The sequence below is a fragment of the Erithacus rubecula genome (genome assembly GCF_903797595.1).
Source record: "Erithacus rubecula genome assembly, chromosome: 5".
NCBI classification, from domain to species: domain Eukaryota; kingdom Metazoa; phylum Chordata; class Aves; order Passeriformes; family Muscicapidae; genus Erithacus; species Erithacus rubecula.
Genome location: NC_136687.1, coordinates 38782276 through 38809154, shown reverse-complemented (window position 1 = coordinate 38809154; position 26879 = coordinate 38782276). Strand labels below are relative to the sequence as shown.

The following is a 26879-nucleotide window of genomic DNA, read 5'->3' as shown; positions in this document are numbered from 1 at the left end:
CTAGTGTATAGTCATGGTTCTTCTTTAGCATTTTCCTCTTTTACATATATGTTATGGAGACAGAAATAATGGGGCCCTTAAAACATAAGAAGTGTTCTTTTGTTACCCCAGTTAGATACCTTCAAAGGCAACTGCACTGTATCACCTGCACTGTACTTAAAGCATGATTTAACTCTGCTTTTACTGGCTTATCATTATTTTCCTAAATTTCATTAAAAGCCTGAAGCTGGAAAAGTGCACAAGAAATAAAAACAAGCTCTACCTTCCTGTCAGCTGCTAACAGTCTTTCAAGCAGTTAATCAGAATGCTCTATGAGAAGAACAGAAATGATATAGGAAATAAGTCCTGCTTGGCCAGGTTTATTACTTAGTTTACCATCTTTGCTTCCTTGAGAAGATGGTTTCTGAGGCTGCGTGAGAAGGTCAAGCCCCTTTTGACCTTAGGGATGTCAGCTGGATCAGGAGATCAGTAGAAATTCTAGGACACAGCTGTAGAGGTATGTGAGCACATTATTTTTAAAAAATTGGATCACAACAAGGGAGTCATATATTTTGTTGAAATCAGAACCAAGAAGCTTACAGATACTATTGCATAAATAAATCCCATTTTATTTTGAGGAATTATTTAAGGGATTTTAAAAAATAATCTTCTTATATTTAAACCACTGGAAATGGAACAGTAAGCATAAACCTATCTGAAATATTAGGAACTTTGAACATAGATGTTTGGTTCTTTATCTAAAGAATCCTATGCTTATAGGATATGAGTAATATGCTAATTATAAGCCACTTGCTAAGTTGTAAATCTGCAACAACACTCTTGCTTCACTACATGCAACAGAACCCTCTAAATAATCAGGTGAATTTTACTTTTCCTTTTACAAGGTATCAGTGTCACTAATAGCAAGCTGTGTATTCTCGATTGGTGATTATGTTACCAAGATTAAGTTACTTCTGGTGCTTTAAAAATAACCTTGACTATTCCTCTTGTCTCAGAACTGCCTGGCAAAAATCTTTCACAGGAGTGATGCCTGTGTCACACAATACTGTAGTGACATTATTGGACAGTCAGCAAGAAGAGTCCAAAGCACTTCCCAAGATAAGTTTCTCAGGAAAAGTGCTTTCTACAGAAAACCTATGGTCCTAAGAGAGTGTAATCCACCATCTACTGAGAATGACAGCAGCCTTACCATGATATTAGATGGGAAGCAGGGTAGAAAAGCTCTTTGGCAGAAAAACCTCTTAGGACAGCATATAGCACAGTAGCTGGATTGAAACAAGGTTATCCAACTTGACATTTTTTCTGAAACTTGTTCAATTTTTTAAATGGCATTAACAATGCTGTAGAAGGGTTGAGTAGGTAAGCTGACAGGCTGTTTTTGTCTCTGGGTGTTATTTATGCAATTTACACCATGCAATTTCACCACTGTGTGCTCCTTCTAACAAGAAGTGGGGCTTTTAGTGCACAGACAATTCAGCATAGCCTCCAGATATTATGCCACTGAATATGTTGGTGCTACACCTGTATCTTGAATATCTTGTACAGTTCTGATCCCCACTCTTTTCAATATCATGAAATATCTGTTAAAAGGAGAGAAGATACAGAAAGGGGTTGATGTGGATGTACTTATCTACCTGTGCCATTCTGTTAATCTTAACAATTGACAAATTAAAACTAATGGTAATCTAGAATCAAAGTCAATGTGTTTGACTTCATTTTTTTCAGGAAGTTGACAGAAATGTTCCATTCTCTCTCAGAAATGACTGAAAAGCATGTGGTAGAGAGCTGTTAAATATCTTTCTGAACATGAAGAAGGAGCAGTTGCAACACTTCATAAGCCAAAACTTAGAATTCAATTCCTAGAAACATATTTAAATATCAAAGGGAATTCTTTATTTCACACAGTTCATAGCTAAATTGAGTAAGCTTTTGGCACAAAGGAATTGCAAGGTAAGAACCTGTGAATGAGATTTAAGAGCAGTTCTGGCAAGGTTATTAGATGATATGAAATCTAAATCTGACCTCAAACTGCTGATTTTATGTTCCTGGGACTTGTACCTCAGTAGTAGAAGTTACTGCTGTGTATAGCTTGAAGAGAACATACTCATATGTTCAGTGCCAGTGGAACACATATACTGTACTACAATTCAATTTGTACTACCCAGATATTGGTTGTAATGTTTTGGTACTTAAGAAAGAAATAGAATATTGAAATAAAATTTGTACAATTCTTGCTTAATTGTTAGAAGATATAAGTACACTGAAATGTATCAGTCTCTAAATCAAATCATATTGTGTCTATACACAGACAATCATTACAATATAAAAGCAGTTTCCAAAACACATACAAATTATTTTAATAAAGATACATATTTTTGTTGGCCCATCAATTATATTCTGGGTTCTGCTCGTTTGCAGTCACACATTTGAAATTCAAATTGAACTGTAGTAGGATAACACCTCTGAAGCAGCTTTTAACTAGAAGCCCTGAGAAATCTTTGCTGATGCCCAGCAGGAGGTTTTCATTCAGCCCCTGGAGCAGAACCTAATTTTCTTCTTGAACACTGCCAGGGCTTTTTCCTCAATATGAAGGTGCAGGGCATGCTTTTAAGTAATGAATGAGAACTGCTGGGCAAGGCATAAAAGCTTCCACATTGAAAAAACATCAGTTCATGTTGCTGTCCCTAGGTGTGCATGCCTTTATGTGCCTAGCACACAATAAATAATCCCTTGTGCTTGAAAAATACCCAAATACTTGATATGAAAAATGTAAACACCAATTTTACTTTTCTTTTTAGGCATTAGACTGTCATGAAACAAAGACTATGGTACATTTAACATACATTTTGTGTCACTGCTTAATCTTTTCTTTTCTTTTCTGCCTGAGTTTCCCTGGTGCTGGCCTGGCCTGGTCTGTGGCAGAGTGGCAGCCCTGGGGAAGCAGCCCCTGCAGGTGCCCTTGGAGAGGGCTTGGCTCCAAGAGAGGTCCACATCTGCTTCCCTGCATTTAATAAGTTTGCTGAAGACCTCCCACTGATGATTAAATTATTTGTTTTCAGGAAGCTGGAGCTGTAGAGACCCTGACTTTCTGTGTTTTAGCTGCTATTTGCTGTTTCAGGGTGTCTTTGTCCAAAAAGGTGGATACTGGGCAGCACCTGTGACTCTTCAGGGTCTTCCACTCCACGAAATTGATCTGAGCAAGGACACGTGGGTCTTTTTCTAGAGCTACTTTTTTCTATGGTTCTGATTAATTTTGTTGAGATTTGGTTTTTTTGGTGCTGGCAAAAGATATGGAACAAAGGAGCCCCAAACAAAAATCTGTTTGACATGCCTGTCAGAGATGCCTTGATTTCTGCCAATCCTCCTCCTACCAATGCTCCATCTGTTGTCTCCTGATTTTTTTTGCTTGTAACCACCTTAGGGCACAAGCCACTTCTGTGTGTGCAAATCTAAAGGGACTGGAGTGACACAATTACAAATACTCAATGCTTCAGCAATACTACATATTAAATGTAAATACTAATATTAAAAATTCTCAGCAAGAGATTTCCAGTATATTTCTGACCACATCTGAAATAAACTTCCAATCAATGAATAATACAGGATAGCAGTGTTCCTTACACCCTGGTTAAACAAATGTGGCAGCTCTGATTTTTGTACTGAAGAGACTTTATTGTCACTTTAATAGTTTTCTTTTTCCCAAACACCCCTACAGGGCAGTTTCAGAGCATTTGATAGGTAGGGCTCTCTGTGCATGCCCACTGGCACATGCTGATCTTCTGAGTAAGAACTGAGCTGGTGGACACTTTGAATCACCAGGGATGACTTGTTCATCAACATTTTGCTGCTGTCTTCTCTTGACCCCTCAGCTGCACCTCCCAGTGTGATTTGCCTCAGTCTCTCTTCCTGTTCCCAGCCTGGTCTCCCATTTCCACTCCTCTCTTTGCTTTCCCACAAGCCAGATTTTTTCCTGCTCTGTCATGCAGGGCTGGGAGAGCACCCAGCCTCTGCCAGGCACATCCAGGGCTTGGCCACAGCCTCCTGTTGTCATCTGTGCTGTTCATCTACAGTGCTGTGCTGGGCTGCCTTGCAGCTGGGAGACAGCACACACAGATAGGCTCGAAGGCTGGCTTCATCCTCAAGCCCTTGTCTGCATTAAAAGGTGTAGCCTTTGAAAATAGCAGTGTGGTAGAAGAGGTGTTATACTTGCACAAGCAATGCCTTGCTTTTTAGGTGTGCTTATGTTGCTACTGATGTTCATATAAGGAGTAACTTTATCTTTTGCTGTCTTTATTTATGCTATGCTAACTTCTTCTACAATTGATGGTGGACCACAATTCTCAAAGTAAAAGACCGCCCTTCTAGTTGGCATGCTTGTATTTTGTGTAGAAAAAGCCTGATAAATAAAGCTAGATAGAAAATACAGCTGCTGTGTCATTGTACTGCAGCTGAAATCACATGATTTTAAAATTTTCAGCAGCAACAAGAACAGAAGAACACATTGCAGAAGTACATGCAGTTTTGAGGCAGCCACATGGTGGACATGAGGGTTTCCTCAGGCCTAACAAATAAGCTGTCTTGTTGGAGTGGTCTGTTTGAGAGATTCAGGGAGATATGAGGCAGCACATGGTCTGCTTTTTCTATCTGGGTGGGCTTGGTTGCTCATTGCATTTTATAAAAGCTTCAAAATGAGTAACATGGATCCCCAACTAGGTGAATAGGTTTGTTTCAGTCCACAGTGTGGCACCCCAATTTCAGCTGCAAAGACTTTGTTGGAAGATGCCAGGCCTGGGACTAGAACAGCTGAGATGTGGACATGTGCTCTTCTGCCATCCCTGCTGTGGAGAGGGGGAGGTCAGGAAATCGAATGTCGGGATTAGTAATACAATACACCACAGTAGCAAAATTCACCAGGGTTCATCTGTTGCATCCTGAACATTTCTGAGACCATATTCAAAGTCTTTTGCTTTGGTAAGGGTTTTGGAGTTTTAAGAACTGGTTTGGTTCCTTGGGTTTTCCTATTTCTTTTTCAGTGGACTGAGCTCCTCTATGGATTTCACTCCAGGGAGCCATGGAAGAGCTGGCCTGTGCTTCATGGATTCCTGGAGCAAACTGCAGGAAGACATAACAAGAACTAACAGAACTCTGGAGTAGATGACCTGCAGCCACATTAATTATTGATCGTGTTAGCGGCTGATAAGTTGTGCTAAATTGATCTGTTGCAAGATAATGTGAATTAAAAGCTGCTTAAATATTTAATTTTGGGCTCTTTCTATATGGCAGGAATTTGAATGAAAGGCTACACAGGAGTCATGACTGGAATCAACTTTTCAGTAAAGACAAGCTGTCAGAATTAGAGGTACTATCTAAATGTAAATCATGATTTATTAGAGGAGGAATCTCTTGCAGGTAAAAATTTTAATGGAGGACTGGAAATCTTTCCTCACAAAATTCTCTAAATGTAGGGCAGTAGATTAAGATTTTTTTTTTTGTTATTAGTTTAATTCCTCCATATTTTACTTTAATTAAATGCTGCTGCATCTGCAGGGAAAAAGAGAGACTAAAAGCCTGTAGGAAGTGAAGGAGGACTATTGGCTGAAACTCCATATGTTTGCTGCAGCACTGCAATGCTGTACAGCTGGAGCACAGCTTGAGTGAAATGAATCCGTAGATGGCTGGTGAGAGGAAGTAAGGGGTCTAATTCAGACATTGGATACATATATGTGTGTGTGTATATATATATCAGGCAAAATAATTTGCTGATGACTCTGCATAGGGGTTTGTAACAGAAGGGAGCCAGTGTCCTGAGCTAAAGTGCTTTTGCCAGTGAGATAAGTCCCACTGAAGAAAAAGGTTGGCATCCCTCCCTCTGAAGAAGAGCTGCTTAGATTCCCCTCAGCATACTCAGATCCTACTGCATTGCATCACAAATTATTTTGAAAGACTTCATGATGTCATTAATAGAGTTTTGAAAGCTGACTTGCATTCTTGGTTGGTTTAGGTGCTGTAGTTCCAAATAAATCCTTCCCTGGCTTCCCCCAGCCTCTCTACAAAGAAACACCCTTAATGTAAAGCAGTCTTGGTCCTGAAGTAGAAATGTGTTTTATTTCACCAGTTTAATGCAAACAGGCTTGAGTTATCTTCAGTGAGAAGAGGAGGTTCCTGCCTACTGTAGTTTCTTCCTTACAGTTCATCTCACTTCATTCCTCCATGTACCAGAGAGCACTTCGGTATTTGAGGGTATTTGTCTTGTTTTTTCTCACCCTTCACAAAAGCTGTCCTCTGCTTAACATGCACATTTTTTCCTTCAGAGCCATTTTCCTCTGTAGGCTCTCTGAGCTGGCCAGCTGCCAAACAGTAGGGTGAGCTCCATGAAAAAGCCTTGATCATTGACAGGCTGTCTTACAATTTCTTTCTTGTATTCAAGATGCAGATGGATGTTATTAGAAAGGTTTTTACTTCGAATGTGCATGGCCTGTCCACATGGCTGAGATTAGTACTCAATACTCATATAATGCTTTTCATCCTCAAAAGGACTTTACAAGCTCCAGCCCTCAAAACGCCCCCACAAGGTAGGTGCATGAGTTTTGTTGTATGTTATAACAAGGAGGGACACATGTTAGTAACTTGTTCAAAGATGTATAGCACAGCAAGCTATATATTATAAAGGAATTATTTACACTTTCCTAATGTTCCTCTGTGATGTGTTCCTATGAAAAAAATAAATGAAAAGATTTCACCATGGCAACATATTTTCCCCCATGAAAGAAGCGATTAGTGACATCAAAAATTAAAATGTATTTCAGGTTATAGTACTACTAGATAAAAATGCAGTATTTCTAAAATTTATGAGGCCAAATATGCTACTGCACTAAGCTTCAATTAATGCAGCAGAACTGGAGCCTACAGGGATCGTCAAAGAGACTCAAATTTGATAGAAGATTTGGAGCACTTGCCTCAAACCATACTTCAAAACAGAAGGAAATTATTATAGGAAGAATGATGAAAAATGCCTTCTCAGTTGAAAGGACAGTGCAGGATTATATTTTTGCTCTGCATGATTATAATTAAAACAGCTCCAGTAGCCTGAACAGTCCCAGTATAAGCTCCCTTCCACTGAAAGTTCTTGTAATAATGTACCTCAGTGAGGAGGCTGAAATAAGCTGTAGCTATAAAAAATATTTTTATAATTATGTATTTACACTGAGCATCTACTGGCATGGCTGCACTGACATGCTTTACCTTGCACAGACAAGGCAGAGGAGGTTTCCAGTGCTGACCAGCACACATGACCTGGCCAGGGCCACTCTGGGATGTGTTTTCTAAACTAGGCTGGCAAGACCTCGAAGGGTGTCTGACAGTGGACCCTAGGGCCTGCATAGGTAGCTGGAAAAATTGGCTTGAAAACCAGTAGCCTACTTGGCCCCATAAGGAATAGTTGATAGGGCTGTGAGATGGTGAGGCACTTGTGAATAAACCAGCAGGGGCTGGCTGGGGGAGTCTTCAGGCACAAGGGTTTGCTCCAGGGACATGCACTTACTTTATGCTTTCTGGATAAATAGATTGCAAATAGCCCAAGTCCTGAGGAGGGTAAACCTTGATAGGCTAAAGCAAGAATATATTTTAATTCTGTTCCATCTTCCCTATTTTTTGATGAAGCTTTGCTTTCTTTCAGATTATTGGTTTGTTTTTTCACAGAATGAATACTTGGATAGTTATGTCAATTGAATGAAGGACTCTGCAGCATCTCAGGAAACATGGACTGTAATTGAACTCTCTGGGGTATCAGGTAGAACGGCATGGTTGGTACTGCATACAGTGGGGTGAAAGATAGGAATGGTATTAACTAGTCATGCTTTTTTAACCCCAAAAATGTCTTTTTTTTTTCCCAGAATACTTTGACATTCTCTCTTACCTCCCTCTTGTTTCCCTGGGAAAGGTATCTGGCCCAACAAAGTACTCTAGAAAAAAAGGAAAAGTGAGTTATTTTCTGGTTTTATGACTACTATACAGTGCTTCAGGTAAATTCAGGGAAATTATGGGTACATAAATTAATGAAATTTTTCTTAAGGGAAATTACAAGTGGAACAAGTTATCACATTTTCATGGTTCCTACATCCTTAGCCTTTAATGCCAGCTACCCTATTTCACTTTATAATTGTGCAAGTGTGTGCATCTAGGCAAATAAAGTATTTTCAGTTGCCTTCAAAAGAGTTGCAAATGCATGTTAGAAGATGGAGATAACAATATGATTCAACCTTAAGCATTTCGGTTTAAGATTAAGAGATGCTTTTTCAGGGCCACAACTTACCTGCATGAAAAAGACATACATGTGCTCATACCATGAGCTCAAAGCTATATATTTCTTTGGATATCTTCAGTACTTTTATTTCTCTTTAAAATTTACTAAAACAAAGATCTGCAAGCACTGCAGAATGAGTTCAGGTCACTGTAGTCCAATTTTTCCCAAATGCCATTACAGCTTCCTCCACCTACAAATTCCTCTGCTATTTTCCACAAGATTAGCCTTGGAACCTTCAGGTTTGAGGCTCCACAGTGAAGTGCAACTTAATTCCCACATGCACAGATCTTCTAAGATCTGACCACAGTAAGATAATACTACCCCTAACTACTGTATTCGTCTCCAAATTCAAATGAACTGAATAGCTGTAGCATTATTGATGGTTTAAAAAAAATTTTTTTTTGCTTGAAAGGCCCTTCTTTGCACTTTGAAGATCCTCTGATGTGTGTTTTTAATCAATTGTATTTACATTGACCAGGAGTATCAACTCACTATCTGGGTCAGAGATTTACATATAAGGTGAGAGGGACCCTCACTGAGAGTATGTTAGTAATAAGTGTGAGTTAAGGAATTACAGGTACTTCAGATAAAACTTCAGATAGCCTATTTGAAAACAAACAAAGTATCCATGCAAATACTTGACTTCTGGAGCATTGAGAGTATTTTTGTAACACAAGGGACTAAGACAGATTAATTAAAGCTGAAATTTTCTCCTGTACTTCAACTCCTTTGCTCCGTAGCAGGAGGAATCTAAGTTCATACCTGAATGCAATGGTAATGCAAAGGCTAGAGGCAACATTGTTAGCTATTCACATCAACGGAATGAAGTTATACAGCTCACTTCCACCTGAGAAAAGAACTCTTTTAACAGTTCGTGCGTCGCTAACAAGACACAGATGTCGCCATTGGGCAAACAGGGGCAAGATTGTTTTGCTGTTCGTCATGCAGCTCTTCCCGGGCACAGCTGAGTGCATGTTACAGAGGTATCTCTCTGGGGGTTTCAAGCAGTGAATTATTTTTTTAGGCAGACACCATCCTGTGCTGTAGCGCTGTGAGGAACTCCCTAAAAGACAGGGGCTTTAATCAGTGAGGATCTGGGCTCTGGTACACTGAAGCAGAAGAATGATCCGCCCCAGCTCTTCTCCGTGGATCAATCTGCTTCCTCATGTGAACGCTGCTTGTGCACTAACAGGAGAGTGTGGATGCCAATCTCCACCCTCCAGTTTATTTGCAGGAGGGTACTTGTGAAGTATTTCAAGACTTCCTTATCCCAAAGACTAAATACACAGGACTGTCTCCATTTCAGCTAGCTTGAGCTGAAGGAGGAGAGATAAAATTTAAATATGGATACCAGGAGTGTGGTTACTGTGACAGTTCACAGGGCTCTCATCAGAAAGAAAGAAGCAAATTCTTGGCAACAAAAAATCTTTGAGAGTTCCTGTGTTTTTTGAAAGTTACATCTTTCAAAGAGTCATTTATTTGCCACAAAGCATTAATCTCAACTACCTCTTTTTTGTACAATTACTTCCACATTTCAGTTTCTCTTCCTGACCTAGAAAACTTATTTACAAGATATACTTGGTTGGCTACAGATTTTCATCTGCAACTTCCCACTGCTACTTGCTCTGCTAAGCACATCAACAAAGACAGAGGTCTTTTCTTCTTATTTTAATTTTTTTTCTAGAAAGGAAAAGTGAAACAGGCAGAGTGTTCCCATGTTTTTCCACCAGTGGCACAAGAAGGCAATGGTGAATGTTCTCAGCACGAATCAGTTGTTCAGGAGTAGGAAGATAGTGTTTATCACAGCTAGCTGCTGAATGTTTAAAGAGTATTATGAGTATCTGTTACATAAATGAAACAAATAACAAAATTAACATAAAAACCCTAAGGGAAAGCGATAAGTTATTGCTGTCTGTCTTAGATCCAAGAAACACAAGGAATACATTGTGTAAACTTCTACCTCAGAGCTAGTTACTGCTCAAGAGTGCAATACTGCTTATTTTTGTCTGGTCCTTCATATCTCTGTTTTTCTGTTACTGGAGAATTTCTTGCCCTGAGTTTAAACCTTGAATTTATCATTATGCATTTGTACAGAAGCTGAAGGTTACAGTGGAAATAGGGATCTCTTTGTATTAAGTTCATTACAAAAGGAAAGGAATAGAAAGTCTTAATTTTCGCTGCTGACATTAACAGTGGTTGTAAAATCTGTGAAACAAATTTGGTCATAATAGTGTTTTGAACCTAAAGTGTGTAATTTTTTAATGATCTGTCTATTAAGAGTATTCTTTGAATACATGTTCAGTGATGAGCTCTGCACACACAAGGTCAGGCATATTGTCATTAAATTGTCTAGAATGATCAAAACAATTTCATAATAAGCTTAGATCACCTTGGTAGCTCAGCTCAGTGTCCATCTACATGGAATATGCTTTCTTTGGATAGAGTAAAATTAGATTTTAAAAGTCTTCAAATTGAGTTACTAGATAGTTTCTTCCCAGAAGAAAGATGGGACACAAATTGATAGAGTCCGGTGTCACTAATTTGTAAGTAACAAAAGTACCAACTTTCACAGAATTCACTGAACTTAAAGCTGATTCTATCCATTTAAATTGGTACCTAGTACTTGTCACATTATGATATAGGTGTGAATGTGCTTTGCCAGGATATGTATGCACAGCAGAGAAACATTCACTTAAGTACACACCCACACATCCCATATGCTTTGAACAGAGCTAAGTGGTGACTGAAGGATGAAGAAGGCTGAGCCACATAAACATTATCCACAATGACTATTAATTTCAAGGCAAGGCAATAATTTATAAAGGTTGTTAGGAAGCAATGTAAATGCAAATGCTCTTCTAATAAGCACCAGGAGTATTATGTTGTAACATGTTAATGATTCACCATAGTGTGTTAAGCAGGGAAGAGCCATGGTGATTTCTGTGGAAGATGGTGACAAGAGTAAAGAGGTGAAAACTGACAGGAATGTGGTGGCTGGGGACTCAGTCCAAGGAATGGCTCTAGCAGGGGCTGACTTAGCAGTGCAGTAAGCAGTGTTTGGTGCTGGAGCAAGGATGGCCAATATCTGGAATAATTAATCAATAATTCATTATGGAAAAATGCTACCAGTTGTAAACTTAATTTGTAGAATAATGCCCTCCGGTAATGCCAAGAGTTATAAATATATTCATATTTTTGAAACTGCTAGTACAAGCTGAAGCCAATTGCTTCAGTAATATATAATATATAATAAAGCTGACTATAAAACAAATGAAAAGGTTTCTAATGGCAGTCAGTGAAAGTCAGGCATTTAGTATAGAATCCTGGAAACTGAAAATAGCTCATGTAGAGTGAAAGGTCTTAATAACAACGTTAACAACATTTTTTTTCTCATATAAATATTTTATATCTTGATGCAGGAATAAAGTTCCTATCTCCTATGTGTTTCATTTTCCTAGCAGAGCTTTACATATTTTATTTATCATTCTGCATGATCTATTAAATAACTTTATCATCGAGTATTTTATGAAAAGCAGTATTGTTGGATATTAATGATCATCTGGCCATCTATCATTAATATGTATGAATTAAATTATTTTAAAGACGTGGCTAGCTTTGAATAAATACTAATCTCATCTATTTGACTCTATACAATTTCTACTTTTGATATTTTGGCACAATCATGTAATATTTGGGTTGTAGAAAATCAAAATATTATTTTAAACAACTCAATTACAGTTATTTCAGAAAGAGTAAGCTTATATTTTCTTTTAAGAGACATATTTACAAGAAAAACCCTGAAATGTAAGACTGAGCTTTAATTTGTTCAGTAATTTGAATTTCAAAGGCAATGAGTAAGAATGAAATATTTTTTCCTTATTTGGGGTGTCATTTACTGAAATATATTATTAGAAATATATGTGACATCACATATATGGTTCATGAAACTGCTATGATATACATTCAACAGTTGAAATTGTTCCTAGTGTATCCTGCCTGTGTTAGTTTATGGATGACTATTTGGAAAAGAGTGGAGTGCGTTTTTTAACTTATGCATTATTCAGAAAGTGTCATCTATCTAAAACAACACTGGATTTAGTCTCTCTGATTCCTTTGCCACTGTGCAGCAGGTGCAATTTGAGACCCACACAGAGCAGCTCTCCACGCTGGCAGCCTGCCCCAGAGCACATCAGGACTGAAGCACTGAGTTATTGCTGTGTGCTTTGTACTGTCCCACCAAACCAACCTCTTCCACCACTCGTCCTGATAATGACAAAAGATGCTATTTCACTGTTTCTCTCCGTGGTTTATTTTCTGTTTAAAAAACCCCTAAAATATTGCTGCAACTGTTACTAGAAACAGCATTTTGCCATGCCTCCCTATGTCTCAGAATACTTAAGAAGTTTAGTTACTACTTTGTGTGTCTTTTCACAGAAGGAGAAGCTGAGGCAGATGTTGACATGGTGGAGGTACCAGGATAGAAGACCTCCCATCATCACTTTTACTCCTGAGGGTACAGCAGACCTGAATCTTGGTCACAAGCACAAAGGAAATTTGTAGAGATGTTCCTGAGCTCACCTGACCTTCGAGAGCTGCTGCTAATTTGTTCAGGGTTCACACAGCATGTAGCATAGGCCTCCTGGGTGCTGCTGCAGTACAGCCACTTTTCCTTTTGTTTGGGCACCTTTATCAGTACAGCTGAAGGGAACACTGTGTGGACTGCAAATTCCTCTCCAAGATCATGTAAATACTTGGATAGTACATGCTGTTGCTCCTAGTATTAATCTAGCTAGCTAAAGCTGGTTTGCATACATCTGCAGCTACAGCAGAAGTTTAATGATAAATATTTCCAAATTTAGCTATGCAAATAGTGTTAACTTCTGAATAAATGCATTATAGTAGTCAAAAATTCTTCTGTTTTTCCTTCAAGAAAAAAGCAAAGGATGATTTGTTCTTTATGGTTCTCTTTTGTAACCTTTAGAATTTCATACATCTTATGAGTATAAAAGGGTCATAAAACCTATAGTAAACATTCAGGGATTATTTTACAACAGTCTGTGTTCTCCTTCTATCCCACCCTCTGGATCAGAGGTGCAGAGTGGTTGTTCCATATTGTGCCTGTACATAAATGATTACTGGTCAGCCAATAGCCACAAAAACAGAAGATATTAGGTAAGAAACTAACAGACAAAACCACCCACCCACCCACCTAAACAAACTCACCTGCTCTTCACATAATGTAAAAGATACTAAAAACTGGAAATGCAAATGGTAGTAATCCCAGCCATGTGTAAATCGCAAGGTGAAAGACTTTCTTGGAAATGGTGCCACCCATAAAGAGAGAGCATCGAGGCTAATCTTATTTGAAGCATGAGATCATCTCCCCTTGGTAGTGACCTTACTTGTACCTAAAATAATTCATCTTTGACTTAAAATCTGACAAAATTGGCTTCTGCCCAGTCCAAAGGGGATGGCTACTGTTCTCACGGTCACCTCTGGAGGGGTTCACCAGGCCAATACCTCTGCTCCCCTACAATGTCTATCTCCATGCATGGTTATGGAAATATCTTTTTATAGTTGCCAAGAGGGTGCCAGAAGAGAGCTGGGAAGGAGAGGGGCAATTCTGAGGGCTGGAGTTCGACTGCATGGATCTGCTTCAGCTGCCATGCCATCTCCAGGAGATGGATGAAAACCCTACCCAAAGAAACTGGAGAAAAGAGCATCCTTGGGCTTATAACATACTGACTGTATATAATTCACTAAACTCCCTCAAAGTGCTATATTTTATTTCTTACTAGGGCAAACTGGAGTGTCCCAAGCAAAGCAAGTGTTTAACTGTGGGTGCCTAACTATGGGTGTAATGAATTAAAAGTCTCGTGGTTAAGACGAGTGCAAGCTTTTCAAAGCGTATCTTCCTAAAAATGAAGTTTAGCAAATGAACAAAATGCTCCCAAAACTGCTGAATTTGTTTTCTTAGCCTTTTAGTAACTGTTTGACCTGACCATGTCAATTTACCACTCAAAAAAAAAAAAGGACATATTCAGGAGGGCAGATACCCTGTGTTTCTAAGGCAAAATACTTCTTTAAAATATCATAGTGATTACTTTTAGCTATCCAAAAAGATATTATGCTGAGCTTTCATATTTTGTGCTGCAGCCTTTTCCTATTGTTGAAATATCAACACTGTATGTACTGCATCTGTATAGTTAACTCTTGGTTTCCTGGTGTAAGATGGGTAGGAGCCCTGTAAAATGTATTAACATGACCAGAAAAACACACCCCCTTAAAAAAAACAACAAACAAAACCATTGTAAATAAGAATAAGGGTAGATAATACAGCCTGAAGAGTAACCATTAAGAAAAATGAATGGCATGTCTTGATTTATATGTCTATTTTAAATCATCCTGATATTTTTTTGAAGCTGGAAAACAGGAAGACAGTGAGACTAAGAGAAAATGTAAGTTGCAACAACATTTGACACTGTAAATTATATTTTGTTGAATACTTGAAGTGAAAAATAAGGGTTTCTGAAGATAATTGGATGTTTTCTCTAATAACTGTCCTTAGTCTGAATCTTGATGGTTATTTCCTGATTTATTGTTTATTTTTTTTTCTATTCAGAAGTAACTAGACTAATTTCAGCAAGAGAAAAACCCTGCATAAAGGACAGGCTAGTATCCACCATGCAGGTTCTGAAAAATCAGAAGTATTTACATTATATGGATATGTTTCTTACAGACACTAAAAAATGTGTTAACACATCCTTAAATGTTACTGAGAAATTGTTGAATATAATAGTACATAGTTCTCTATGTACAATTCTCTTCTTTCATTCATTTTTTCATTCCCCTTTGTAACAATTCATGTAGTGTGTGATTGGCCTTTGGCACAGATCTATAACCACTGGGATTTGTGACACTGATCAGAATACAATGAGAGCCCCCAGATCTCATCCTCTGAAGTGCAATACCTCTATGAATCACAGGTATTGTGTTACCAGACAGCACAGCAAAAAATTAACCAGAGCAAAACACTCGACTTGATGCTGTTACAGCTAATAGGTCTGAAATGAAAGATAATTGCATATTAAAATAGAGTGGGTAGCTCTGTTTTGATGTAGAGATATAAAGATGTCAGGCAAGCTAGGCTGCAGCAGCAGGGAATGGGTGCCCTGAAGTGATTGAGAGTGAAGCCCAAGAGAGCATTCCTCACATTCCTGTGGCACTCCTCCTATACATATGCCCCCAAAAAAAGGGAATTCCAGCACACTGGATTGGTAAACTGAGCTTCAGAAAAGCTGGCAGATTTCTATAGCTGCAGGCTTGATTAATTTGAAGGAATTATTATAATCTCTGGATGATGAACATGAGGCATATTTAAACTGTTATTTTTTAGGGCAAAGGACACGACATTTCCAATCTGTTGCTTGAAAAAGGAAAAAAAAAAAAAAAAAAGAATAAGGACTTCTAGTAAGCACCAATAAGCAAGATGTAGAGAATGTGGAGAATGTAGAGCACTCCCTAGTATTTTCCCAAGATCTGCCCAGAATAATTGGTATTACTGCAAAAATATTTTGCTGACACATGTGAGTGGGATTAGCCCAAAGAGCTATCTTGGTTAATGAGCCATATCTAGAAATTCAGTAGGTTTAGTAGATTATATCTGAAGACACTGAATTTTTGAGAGCCACTTATGTCTAAAAGTGTAACATTTTTTTTCTCCTGGGACTAGCAGCGTATGTTTTGTGAGGAAAATATGGTTATCGCTGGGAATTTTCACAAACAGAAAAATCAAATATAGATGACACTACCTTACTTGGAATTGAAATGTGACTGCAAGCGACTGGGAATTAAACAGATTTATTAGTGTTGACATTATTTACATTGTGTGATCCGTATCAGCGAAGGGTACACATCACTTGTGAAAGCAAATACATTAATAGCATTACCCGCCGTTAATGGCACGTTAATAACACTTCCATGATTCGCGTTTGTCAGGCTGCTGCTCAGGCGTGCTCGTTGTCGCGGTAAACAAAGAAAATCAGCCATGTTGCGAGACCCTTTATTCTTTAAAAACTTAAGTTCACGTGAGAAGAATCCGCCGCTAGATAACCCCCAGAGCAGTGATAAATTAACGATTTCACACCCTTCCCTTCCTAGTTTTTACCCCGTATAGCAATGACGGAGGGGACAGCCGGCGGATACGGATTACTTTTGAGAAGCGTGACAACAGGTGGCCTCCTCGAAGTCACTAGATCCGGCAGATCAAGTCTTTATTTATTTATTTATTAATTTGCGTCCGGCTTGCCCATCACCAGTATCCACGCACGGGGGGCACCGCCGAAGCTGCGGGGATGCGCGTCCCTCGGGACCATGGCGGCAGACGCTCAGACTCCTCCATGTGTGGCTGGACCGGGAAGGATGTGCTCCCGGGGCAGGACGCCGAGCCACCGCAGCCGGAGCGGACCCCGCCGGCCGCGACCCGGCGACCCGCCCCCCTCCCTCCTCCGGCCCGCCTCGGCCCGCCCCCCGCCGCTCCGCCTCCCGAGCCGGCAACTTCCCCGTCGCCGGGCCGGGCGCGGAGCCCCCCATCAGCCCGGATGGGAGGAGGAGGAAGAGGAGGGAGGAGGCGACGGCGGCGGCGGTGCCCGGGGGGATGCGGCGGAGCGGGCCGGCGGGAGGCGTAGTGCCGGCTCGTGAGGGAGCGCCGAGCCCTTGTCGCCGCCGCTGCCCCCGGCGGGGCTCGGCCGCCGCCTGCAGCTCCGGGCGGCGGCGCTGCTGAGCCCGCGCTGCCTGCGCGCCGCCGCCTCGCCGCTCCTCGCCCAGCGCTCCGGCCGCGCAGCGCCAGGCCGCGGCCGCCCTCCCCCAGCGCCTCCCGGGCGGCGGCGGGAGGCAGCAGGGGCGCGATGGCGTCCTACGTGGATAACAGCTTCCGCCAGGCGGTGATGAAGAACCCGGCGGAGCGGAGCCCCCAGGTAAGCGCCCCTTCCCCGCGGACCCGGCGGCTCCCGCGCAGGCGGAGGGGCCGCCCCGCTGCCCCCCGCCCCGCGCAGCCCCGGCCGGGGCAGCTCGGCAGCCGCTCGGCCCCGCTCCGGGCAGCGCGGACACGGCTGCCCCCTCCCAGCCCCCGCCGGGCTCCCCAGCGCGAATGCCCGGGCGGCAGCTCCGGGAGGGGACGGCGCGCAATAGCGCGACAACTTTCCTCCTGCTCCCTAATTTTGGGGGAAGCACAGGGAGAAACACCAGCTGGGTTTGTTTTCAAGATTGCTTCCGGTAAAAAGAAAATTAACTTAGAGTATAATTTTTCAGTGTTGTGTTTTTTGCTTCCACCCCCTTCTTTTCTTTTTCTCCTTTTTTTTTTTTTTTTTTTTTTTTTTCCTCATTCCCTCTCCGTGTGAGTGTGCGTGTTTTGTTATTGCCCGGGAGTACGGGTGGCTCAGGATTTGAATCCAATCCCTACTTTTACATAGCTGGCTGGAGCTGGCAGCGCTGTTTCATAATGTAGGGGCTGAGGTCAGTGGTATTCTTGGCAAGTCGTTGCTCTCCAAAGTAGGGTGAAATCCTTACACAATGGCACCGGGCAGGAATTTTTCAGATACCTGCGCCGGGCTCCTGGAGCCTTCTTTGTCAGAGGAGTGTGTGAGTTGAAGCTGTTTGTAAGCGTAGTTGCGCTTGGAGAGGCTGAGAAAGGTTAAGCTGGGGACTGGAGTGCGTAGAGAAACATTTTGACTTAACATGACCTGAAAAACAACTAAACTGAATGAGTTCCTTCTGCTCCCGAACGGTTGCTGCAGTGGCTGTTGCTGCCAACTGTCTAAAGACTAATAAGCTTTACACTGATCCCCACATCAAGCCGCGGTTCAATAGCTAATGATACAAGGAGTTACTTTGCTTAGAGTTGTAATGCCATCTGTCCTGTTTTCTAAGGGCTTGTCCTGCTCTCTGAGCAGTCCCTGTGTTCGGGTTTTGGGGAAGAGATGCTGTTACTGATTGTTTTGGCAGGCGTCTGACTGGCTGGTGATGATTTCAAATTGGGGCAAAGAGGAAACTTTGACTTTTGGTCAGCACCCATAAGTCATTCCTCCTACTATAGATACGTCATTGTGGTAATGTTATTTTTATCCCTGTGCTCATGGAATATGTGTGAGAAAACAAAACTTCTCATAGAAAAATGTACTGACTACATAGGCATCGCATGTGGTGTGCCCTTTTGGCAACTGTTTTCTTTTTTTTTCCTTTATAAAAGGAAGCTGCTTCTGGAACATGTTTTTGTTGGTGCTAAACTTGTTTCTCTGTCCTTGTTTGACCTTTTCCAAATATCTGTTTGCCTTCAGTGCTGGACCCAGCCCTTCAGTGTGTTGTGAAAGCTGAAGGAGGCTGAGTACTCTCTCCTGGGGAAGACACTCTCTGCAAGCTCGTAGCGAGGTCACTTGAATTGGTAGAGGCATAGATTCCAGCTGGGGGAGCCTCCCAGCAGTGTCCAGCCTCAGACATGGCTATGGAAGCATTGTGGGTGTTCATGAGGAGAGATGCTGGCAGATGCTCAGAAACCACCAGGTCAGGCTGTGGGGCCACCAGGCTGGGCTTGGGGGATGATGCTTCTTCCCCTGTGGCATAATCTGTGCCATGTGAACTGTTCAACTTTCTCATGTCCTTGCCAGTTGGCCTTGCTGTCTGGAAGGGATAATAAGGAGACACAAAAAGGCAGAAAGTAAGAAATGACGCAGTGAAGAATCCAGCCTGAATGCAGGGATAAAGCCCAGTGAAGGGCATGGAGCAGAGAGCTAAATTGGGAACACCTGGGCTGTGTTAGTGTTGTAAAACTTCCCGAATCAGCACGCTGGCAACCTGCTGTGGCAATCAGCGTGGAAAAAGAAGCCCACCCTTAAATCCATCAAGCTGACACTGTCCCAGAATAATCCACAAATAAGACCAAATATGTGGGAAATCTAATGTGTTTTAGCACTGGAAATACTTGAAACTGGTGGTGCTCTCCTATTGCTGCTGGGGAGACTGGGCTTGCAGTGAAAACTTGGTTAATGTTTTTTAAATTGCTGGTGTTGAATTGTGTGTATTAGTTTTCTACTGTTGGTTCTCTGTTCAGGAAGTTTGATTTTATTTTACGGCAGTATTGGAATTTGAAAGAAATATGCTTATGCATATAGTCTTTCATCATTACATAAAAAGGGAAAAAATATATAGAAAGGTACAAAGAACTTGTTTTTCCTTCTTCCCTTAAAGTAACTTATTACCTCTTTACTTGTATTTTCCTGTCCTTGTTATGCTATCTCTAGAAGATAGGTACTTAATTTTGGCTTTTGGGAAGTCATGAGGTGTTTTTAAAGTTGAGAGAGGGTTGGAAAGAGATAATATATTTATCATATTCATGTCAGTGCAGGAAATAGCAAGAGAAGTATGTTAGTAGCGTATTTGCTTCTAGCTTATGTAAACAAACTCTTTGGGGTTCAGTTTCTCCCAAATCATGATGAGGTAAATATCTGTTTGGCATTACTATTTGCTCCGGACTGTCAGGGTGCAAATTTGGCACTATGCCTTCACTGCAGGCTCAGAGGACAGGAGTGACAGAATGATAACCAGTATGTACAACTTTGATAAGTAGGTCTGATAAACCATGCTGGAGAAAGCAAAGTTAACTTGGCATGAACTTTTGCAATGCAGAAATCTCTTGGTAATTTTGGACTGGATGTTTTTATGGTTTTTTTCCTTTGAGGTAAACAGTGTGGTTGCAACTGCAGTTGCTTCTGTAAATTCATAACTTTGTATCTCTTTGGTATATCCTCCTTTACAGAGTGTTCCTGAATTTTGTGAATCGCAACTCAGTATTCTGTTGGCTGGCAAAAGAAAATGAAATATGAAAGAAAAGGATATATATGTGGCCTGTACTTTAACATGCTTGTTGTGTAACTATTCTCTTAAATTGATGTATTAAACTATTCATTTTCTCTTTGAAGATGTGAACTAGGAAGTTAATTTAACTACTGTGGGGAATGTAACTTTTAAATGTTCATAAATTACAAATGGTTTTATGCCCTTAAGCTGTGAGTAATAGCAATCCAGTTTTTTTCTCTCCTAACGTCCTCTTGTGTGGAGTGTTACAGCTTTAAGTCTTTACAAAACAAATTCTTTTTGGCATTACAGGCCATTTTAGAAAGTGTGCAATTTTTATACTGGTGTAGCTTGGCCTGAAAAAATGGGGCTGCTTTTGTTTTCAAACAAGAGAAACTGAGCTCTAATCTTTCTTTATCCTAACAACTCATTTGCATGGCATGGTATGTGAATAGCTAGTTGCTTCAGAAACTCTGCATGCTGTTCACTGTTTTCATGCCATGTAGTGACGTCTGTGGGAAGAAGTTTTTTCAGTGTGTGCCTTATGTATGTTAGATGCCTAAGGTTTGCTTCTGGAAGCTGCCAGTGTGGTACATGAAGGCAGCTCAGTACAGCAGTAAGGAAGAGCACAGATGTAGCAGCATCAGACCAGATCTTCAGGGCGGAGGGGAGAGCTGTACAGTAGCCCTTAGTTTTATACTAATGCGTCATTTAATGTCAGAAGACATCTAAACAGGATGCTCTTGTTAAGCAGATACTCCCTTCTTAAACACTTGAGAGGAAAAATGGTTTAATTATAGGATGTACCTATGCTTTTTCCAAATAAACTTTCAGCTCGTTCCCCAGTTGTGTTATTTTTATACTTGTAACCAGTGATAGCATTATTGTGTGCAATCTTCAGATAAGCCAGAAGTGAACGTTTCCTTCTTGCTACAGTGATCTCTTAAAAAGAAACACAAGGTTGTGTAGTTTAATGGGATCAGAGGAACTAAGCGTATTATATGTGACTCTAGCAAAAGAATATTTTGTCTTTAAATTCGGGCTGATTGTGTGTCTGTATATCAAACACACTGCAAGACTAAAATAATCTTTCGAAAAAGAGCTTATTTGGCATTTCTTTCCTTTCAAAAACAAAAATATTTTGGAGCTTGAGTTTTGCTTTCAGATAGTCTTCATTGTCAACATGCTACTACTGTGTTGCCATCTTTCTGAGGTGAGCATTTACAGAGGAGCATAACCCCTGTTACCAGGCTGCTGACAGCAGTAAAATGCTGAGAATTGATTCTGTTGCTGAATTCTGCTGGTTCTTGGTAGCCCTGAGAAGCAAAGCACTGTGACAGATGATGCCTGGTATTTGTCAGTGCTGCATTGATATAGTGGTCTTTCCATAATACATCTCAGGGCTTTGTTATGTGATTATTCAGGAGTTGCCTTATTTTGCAAGGTTGGACATTGTTTCTTTCTGGGGAGCCCATTTGGCCAACAAAATTAGATTCCTAACTGTGCTTCCCATAGTGATTTTTAGGCTTTCTGCAGACTGCAGTGACTAATTTTGAAGTGGGGTCATGAGCCTGTTATGTTTTGTGTTAGCATAGGGACCATCATTAGTAACACAGCTTAATGAAGAAGGGTTGTTGCTGGTTCTTGATCTGGGCTTCTTTCTTGCTCAGCAGTGGGCTTCAAGTAGAACTGCCATCATAAAGTCAGCTGTAAGGGAGTTGGTCTGAACAAAAAAAACCTCAACAAACCTCCACGTGCTGTAGGGTTTTGGAAGCTTGTTTGAAATAGTTAACCTACCCTGAATGTGTCTGAAAAACTGGAGGTTGAGTGGTGTCTTGTGGTGGATCTTGGGCTGTCAGTAGGGGAGGTAGATACAGATGAAAAAATTACGATAGGCTGGTGTATCTAGAGACCTTTAACCATAGGGATTTTTCATGCTGTTTCAGCACTTAACTGAGAGCATACAAATCAAAGGAACTATTGGGAAAGTGAGACCTTTACCTGACAAAGCCAATAATGTATTTGTTTAGTACAGAAATAATACCAGAGAATGTATTTTGGAAGTATAAATTTTTTCCTCTTAATATTTTTCTCAAGCTAGTATTACTATGCTGCATTATTTAATTCCCAGCAAACTTACTTGTATGAATATATTTTTTTGTGGCTGATAAGTAAAGCTGAAAATCCTTGCATAGCTCAGACTTTCTTGTGAACTGTAATCTCAGTCTGTTGAAACAGCCTTGGAATGTTTGATTCTGAACTTGCAGTGTCAATTTTCGTGTCATTTTCAAAACTAAGGGTATGCACTGCAATGGGCTGCTTAGTATCCTGTTTGTTTTGAAAGAGTGTACTTATTTCCCAGTCTTTCCAATGAGGATGTGTGTCTGTGAATTTTCCCATAGCCATTCATATCTTCATGGCCAAGATATGAGGATGACAAGAATATTGACTTTTTAATGCTTTTGCAGTAGTTCTCCCCTGTCATAGGGCTAGTACTTTCTGCATTAGTGGGTTTCTGTATCTTTTAATGGTATGAATTTTGCCAGCACTTGCAAAGACCTCGGTATGATCAGGAAGCCTTCACCTATAGCATAGAAATAGCTGAGTTGAAGCCTTATCCTGAACACTTGTGTGCTTTCTCATGGCACCAGGAGTTTGCAGCTCGGTTAGCTGTATGCATCCGAGCCGGTTTGGAACTGGGAAAGTGAGGGTTCAACTGTAGCACCGATAAGCTCTGTGTAATTTCCTACTTGATTAATTATCTGTTTGGTAGAGTTTGCTTTTGATTTCTGCCCTGCAGTGGCTGCAGAAGTGTTTGCCCTGGGTTTGGGCTGAGTGTGTTCCTGTGAGCAGGTTTTTGTCAACTTTGTGGACAGAGTCTCTTTTCTGCACACAAAAACTGGGAGCTTCTCCGTGGCATTCTTGCCTAGGAAATGTACTGAAGTGAGCAGTGCTGGGCCCAAAGCCCAGGGGTCTTCTTCTCAGTCCAAACTTGTTTTGTCCATTTGCTTCCTGAGGTGCTGTTCAGACATCAGAGCATGTGTGATGCCAAAGGGCCAGGACCCTCCCAGCCATCTCACCCACCCCACTGGGGCGTGGGGTGTAGCTGTGGTGCTGCAGGGGAGGATTTGGTGTGGGAGGATTACTGTAAAGCAAGGCTGCTTGCCGTGGAGAGGCTTGCTCTTCTGCCAAAACTAGTCATAGGCAAAGTCATCTGGTGGGCTTCTGAGACCAAAAGGACTGATAACTTTTTCATGTCTTGGGTGTAAAAGTGTAGGTCAGCAAAAGTAAAGGATGCACAAACATTTTCCCAAGATCATGGGGGTTTTTTTTAGTAAGAGGTTGGAGTCTCCCGTGGGCTATCTTTTATTCATGGAGAACCCTTGGTACCTGAGGGGGGAAAAAATAAATTTAAATGTAACCTCTAAAGATGACTCATTTATTTTACTCTTATTGCAATATCCCTTAGCTAAAGTTTTTTTTGGTAAGTTATTGTTTCTCGATATCCATTGTTTTAAAAAGCCTATATGCATAAAAGTTTTTAAAAGTCTATGCTTATGCAAATTACTGAGTAGTAACTAGTAGCAATAGCTATTAATTCTATTGAACTACTGATCTGATTTTAATTTTTTTCTCTATTTCAGAATGTTGCAAGTTAATCTGTTAGCATGTTTCAAGAATAACTATATGTACACTGAACAGTCATTGTAAGAACTTTGACTTCCTCATTGAGGATTTTTTGTCTCCTCATGAGAAAATATATTTTGGCTTGTGTTTTGGGAACTTTCCCACAGTTGGAGATCTAATTTTTGCGAGGTATTGTTTGGGAATTCAAAAGGAGCACTGGCAGAAAGATAGCTCTACAAAGATGCTTTGTGAAGGGCAGCTGAGCCTGCGTGCCTTGTTTGCTGCAGCCAGTGTTGCAGATTTAATTTGCTGGGTATATTTTGCATGAAGGGCTGTATTTCAAGAAGTCTCAAAATGGAAGTAGTGCTCTGCTTCCCTTTTTCTCAAGTTGGTGAAGTTGACCATTTTTCTTTAAAAGGGAGAGAGGAGCCCTACTGCAGTGCTTTTCTTACAGCTTTGTTTGCAGTTAAAATTAGCTATTTGTTCTCTCTGGGTATCTCTGTTACGCCCAGAGAGCTATAGATGTGTTTCTTTGTGTGTGTCTGTCTTGTCTGACCTGAGTAAGAGTGATTAAATATTTGATTTAGAGCAATTGTAAGGAATTCTAGTCAACAATAAGGAGCAGCATGTATACCATTACCTGAGCAAAACACTGAAGGAATAAGAAAAAAATCAAAATATTTAAATGTTTTATCAGGGGGAAAAAAGGTTATGAGTTTGCTTTCCAGCACTGAAGGAAAAAATGAAGGAATATTCTGATACTAATACTTCTGTGGACAGCGTGATTTTCCCATTTTTCTCTTATTTGTGTGTATTCTGATAAAAGTGAACAACACAATGAAACAGCATCTGGTTTCAGTGTAAATTACCTGGGAATGGGTATTAAGTTTCATGGAAGACACGTTTGTGGAGCATGCCTGTTGTTGACAGTCTTGACTGGGCTGTTTGTTTCTGTTTGATTGAATTTAGTATGTCTTAAAGTTGAAATAAACTTTGCTTAATAAAAACATTTATTATGTAGTTGTTTCTGGCTTCTAAAAGGGAAGGTGGTTCCTGTTACCCGTGGATTGTTTGCTTCATAGTTTGTTGTTTTGTTTGTTTGTATATTTGCAGTTCTATATTGTTAAGGATACTGGTCTCCCATCTTTATTTTATGTTTACTGCAATTGGGAAAAAAATACTAATATAGCCTTTTCCATCTGGAATTAGTCATTCACACTTTTTGCCCTGTTATGCAGAAAATAACTCAACTCAGAGGGGTGAGAAAGAATGTTACACAAATGTGGTTTGTAAATAGTTGATGGGAAAACAAGAATGTACCACCAATATCTGCTTGAGGTTTGACTTACTGAAACCAAAGGCTAGATCTTTTTTGGTACTTGGTATTTCTTTAGCAGCAGACCTAGTTGTAGTGGGTTGGTGCTGGCTGGATGCCAGGTACCCACCAAAGCCACTGGCTTTGTTTCCCATGCTGATGTTCTCTGCTGCCTCCTTCCTGCCTATCCAACTGTTTGTGAGGCTACAATAAACACATGGTAAGTGATACAATCTTGTTAGCTGAACAGAAGAAAAGGATCTTACCTTTGAGAGAAAATGTAGTAGGGTTTTTGCTTTCTAAAATTTCAAGTGACGTGGTCTGGTTTAGATTGTGGCTTCAAATGTTTGTGTTGGTGCAGCTGAAGGTGTGAAGACCTGTGATGTAAGAGATTGAAAATAAATGGTTATGGTTGTGTGTAGGAACCTCTGAAATATCTTAACCTCTCCCAGAGAGTATATAGTGTTTCATTTTCAAACACTATCTAGAAGTATAAAACAAAGTAAACTGCATGTAATGTTATGACATTATTTCTTTTGATTAATTTCCTGAAATGAGATTTTTTTTTTTTATTTTTTAGCTTAAGAGGCATCTGTGTGAGATGCTTCTTGAGAGAGATCTTCTATTTTTTCTGAGGATTAACATAAAAATAAATTTTTGTAGGAAGTTTCTTGCTGTAAGTGTTTCCTTCCACTGGAATATAGCAATGGTAAGAAGTCTGGGTAGTAATGCTACCTTTGCATTCCCCGAGTTGGGTGGGGGAGATGCTAATGCCTGTGTTTTGTTTGTTTTGTATTGTTTTACTGAATCTTGTCTGTGTTTACATTGGTTTGTTGTATAGTAGATGAAAATTGGATGCTGGTGGGCTCTCTTCCTGGGGGCAAAACAAAGAAGTGGCAATTTTATTGGCATGCAAGTTAAATAACGTACACATTTTTCCATGTGGTATGGGAATTCTATTGGGACATACCTAAAATATGTCCCCTCTTGTTTTTGTTTTGACTTTGAGGTAAGTGCTCAATCTTGTCAGGAAACCATTCCCTTGCCCTCACAGACATTTCCTCAAAATTCATGACTTTGCAGAAATCAGTTACTCATTGCATTATGTGAGTGGCCAGCACTCATTTGAATGGTTCTGCAGAGTTTTGCTGTTTGTCAGAAGACATGTCAGAATACACAGCATACATGGTAGTAAATATTTAGATACATTTTGAACTGAGAGAGAGGCTTGTTTGTGCAGTATTACACACTTCTTTTGTCCTCTGCCAGTGGTGCTGTGGGTGTTCAAAGTCAATTCCCTTGCCAGTGCTGTAGGACAGTCAGAACACAGCACCCCATTGCTGACTTCTACTATGGTGCAGTAGCTTGGGCAGTTTTTGAAGGTGTCATAGCTGTAGTAACAAAAAAGATGGACTTTGGTTTAACTAGCTATGTCAGTATTTCAAAGTTGTGGCATTTTATTGTGCTCATGTATGATGGTGCTTTATGTTGAAACATCTTTGAACTTCATATGCTATTAGCTGCAAAACTATAGTGTAGTTGTTCTTATCTCTTAATCTCAACCCCTGGTCTTTACCTTTTGTGCCTCCAATTCCCCTTTCCATCCTGCTGCAGGGGAAGGGAAGGGGAGAGTGAGTAAGCACCATGTGCCCTGGAATGCTTCAATAAGAACACTAAATTAGGGAACACTATTCCTAAACCACAACAGGAATTCTCCCTGTGGAATTCTTCTTCAATTCTGGAGAAGCCACAGTCTCCCAAAAGAGTCAAAAACTGGAAGAAAAAAGC

The 26879-nt window shown here is 40.4% G+C and overlaps 1 protein-coding gene and 1 long non-coding RNA gene across 7 annotated transcripts in view; both read left to right on the top strand.

Annotated features, from left to right (window-relative positions):
• Window positions 1-6015: 6015 nt before the first annotated feature.
• Window positions 6016-12764, top strand: LOC306802033. The gene is made up of 3 exons (XR_013774255.1): window positions 6016-6572; window positions 7893-8021; window positions 12737-12764. It is a non-coding gene; the product is annotated as an uncharacterized lncRNA (long non-coding RNA).
• Window positions 12765-16831: 4067 nt separating this feature from the next.
• RAPGEF2 (Rap guanine nucleotide exchange factor 2) overlaps window positions 16832-26879 on the top strand; it is a 182211-nt gene continuing 172163 nt past the window's right edge. For 5 of the 6 annotated variants that reach the window (XM_079307523.1, XM_079307521.1, XM_079307524.1 and 2 more), the window contains exon 1: window positions 16832-17277. In XM_079307523.1, the coding sequence (XP_079163649.1) occupies window positions 17209-17277 (69 nt within the window). In that variant the 5' untranslated portion in view covers window positions 16832-17208. The remainder of the gene's footprint in view (window positions 17278-26879) is intronic. The other variant, XM_079307522.1, reaches the window with a different exon arrangement.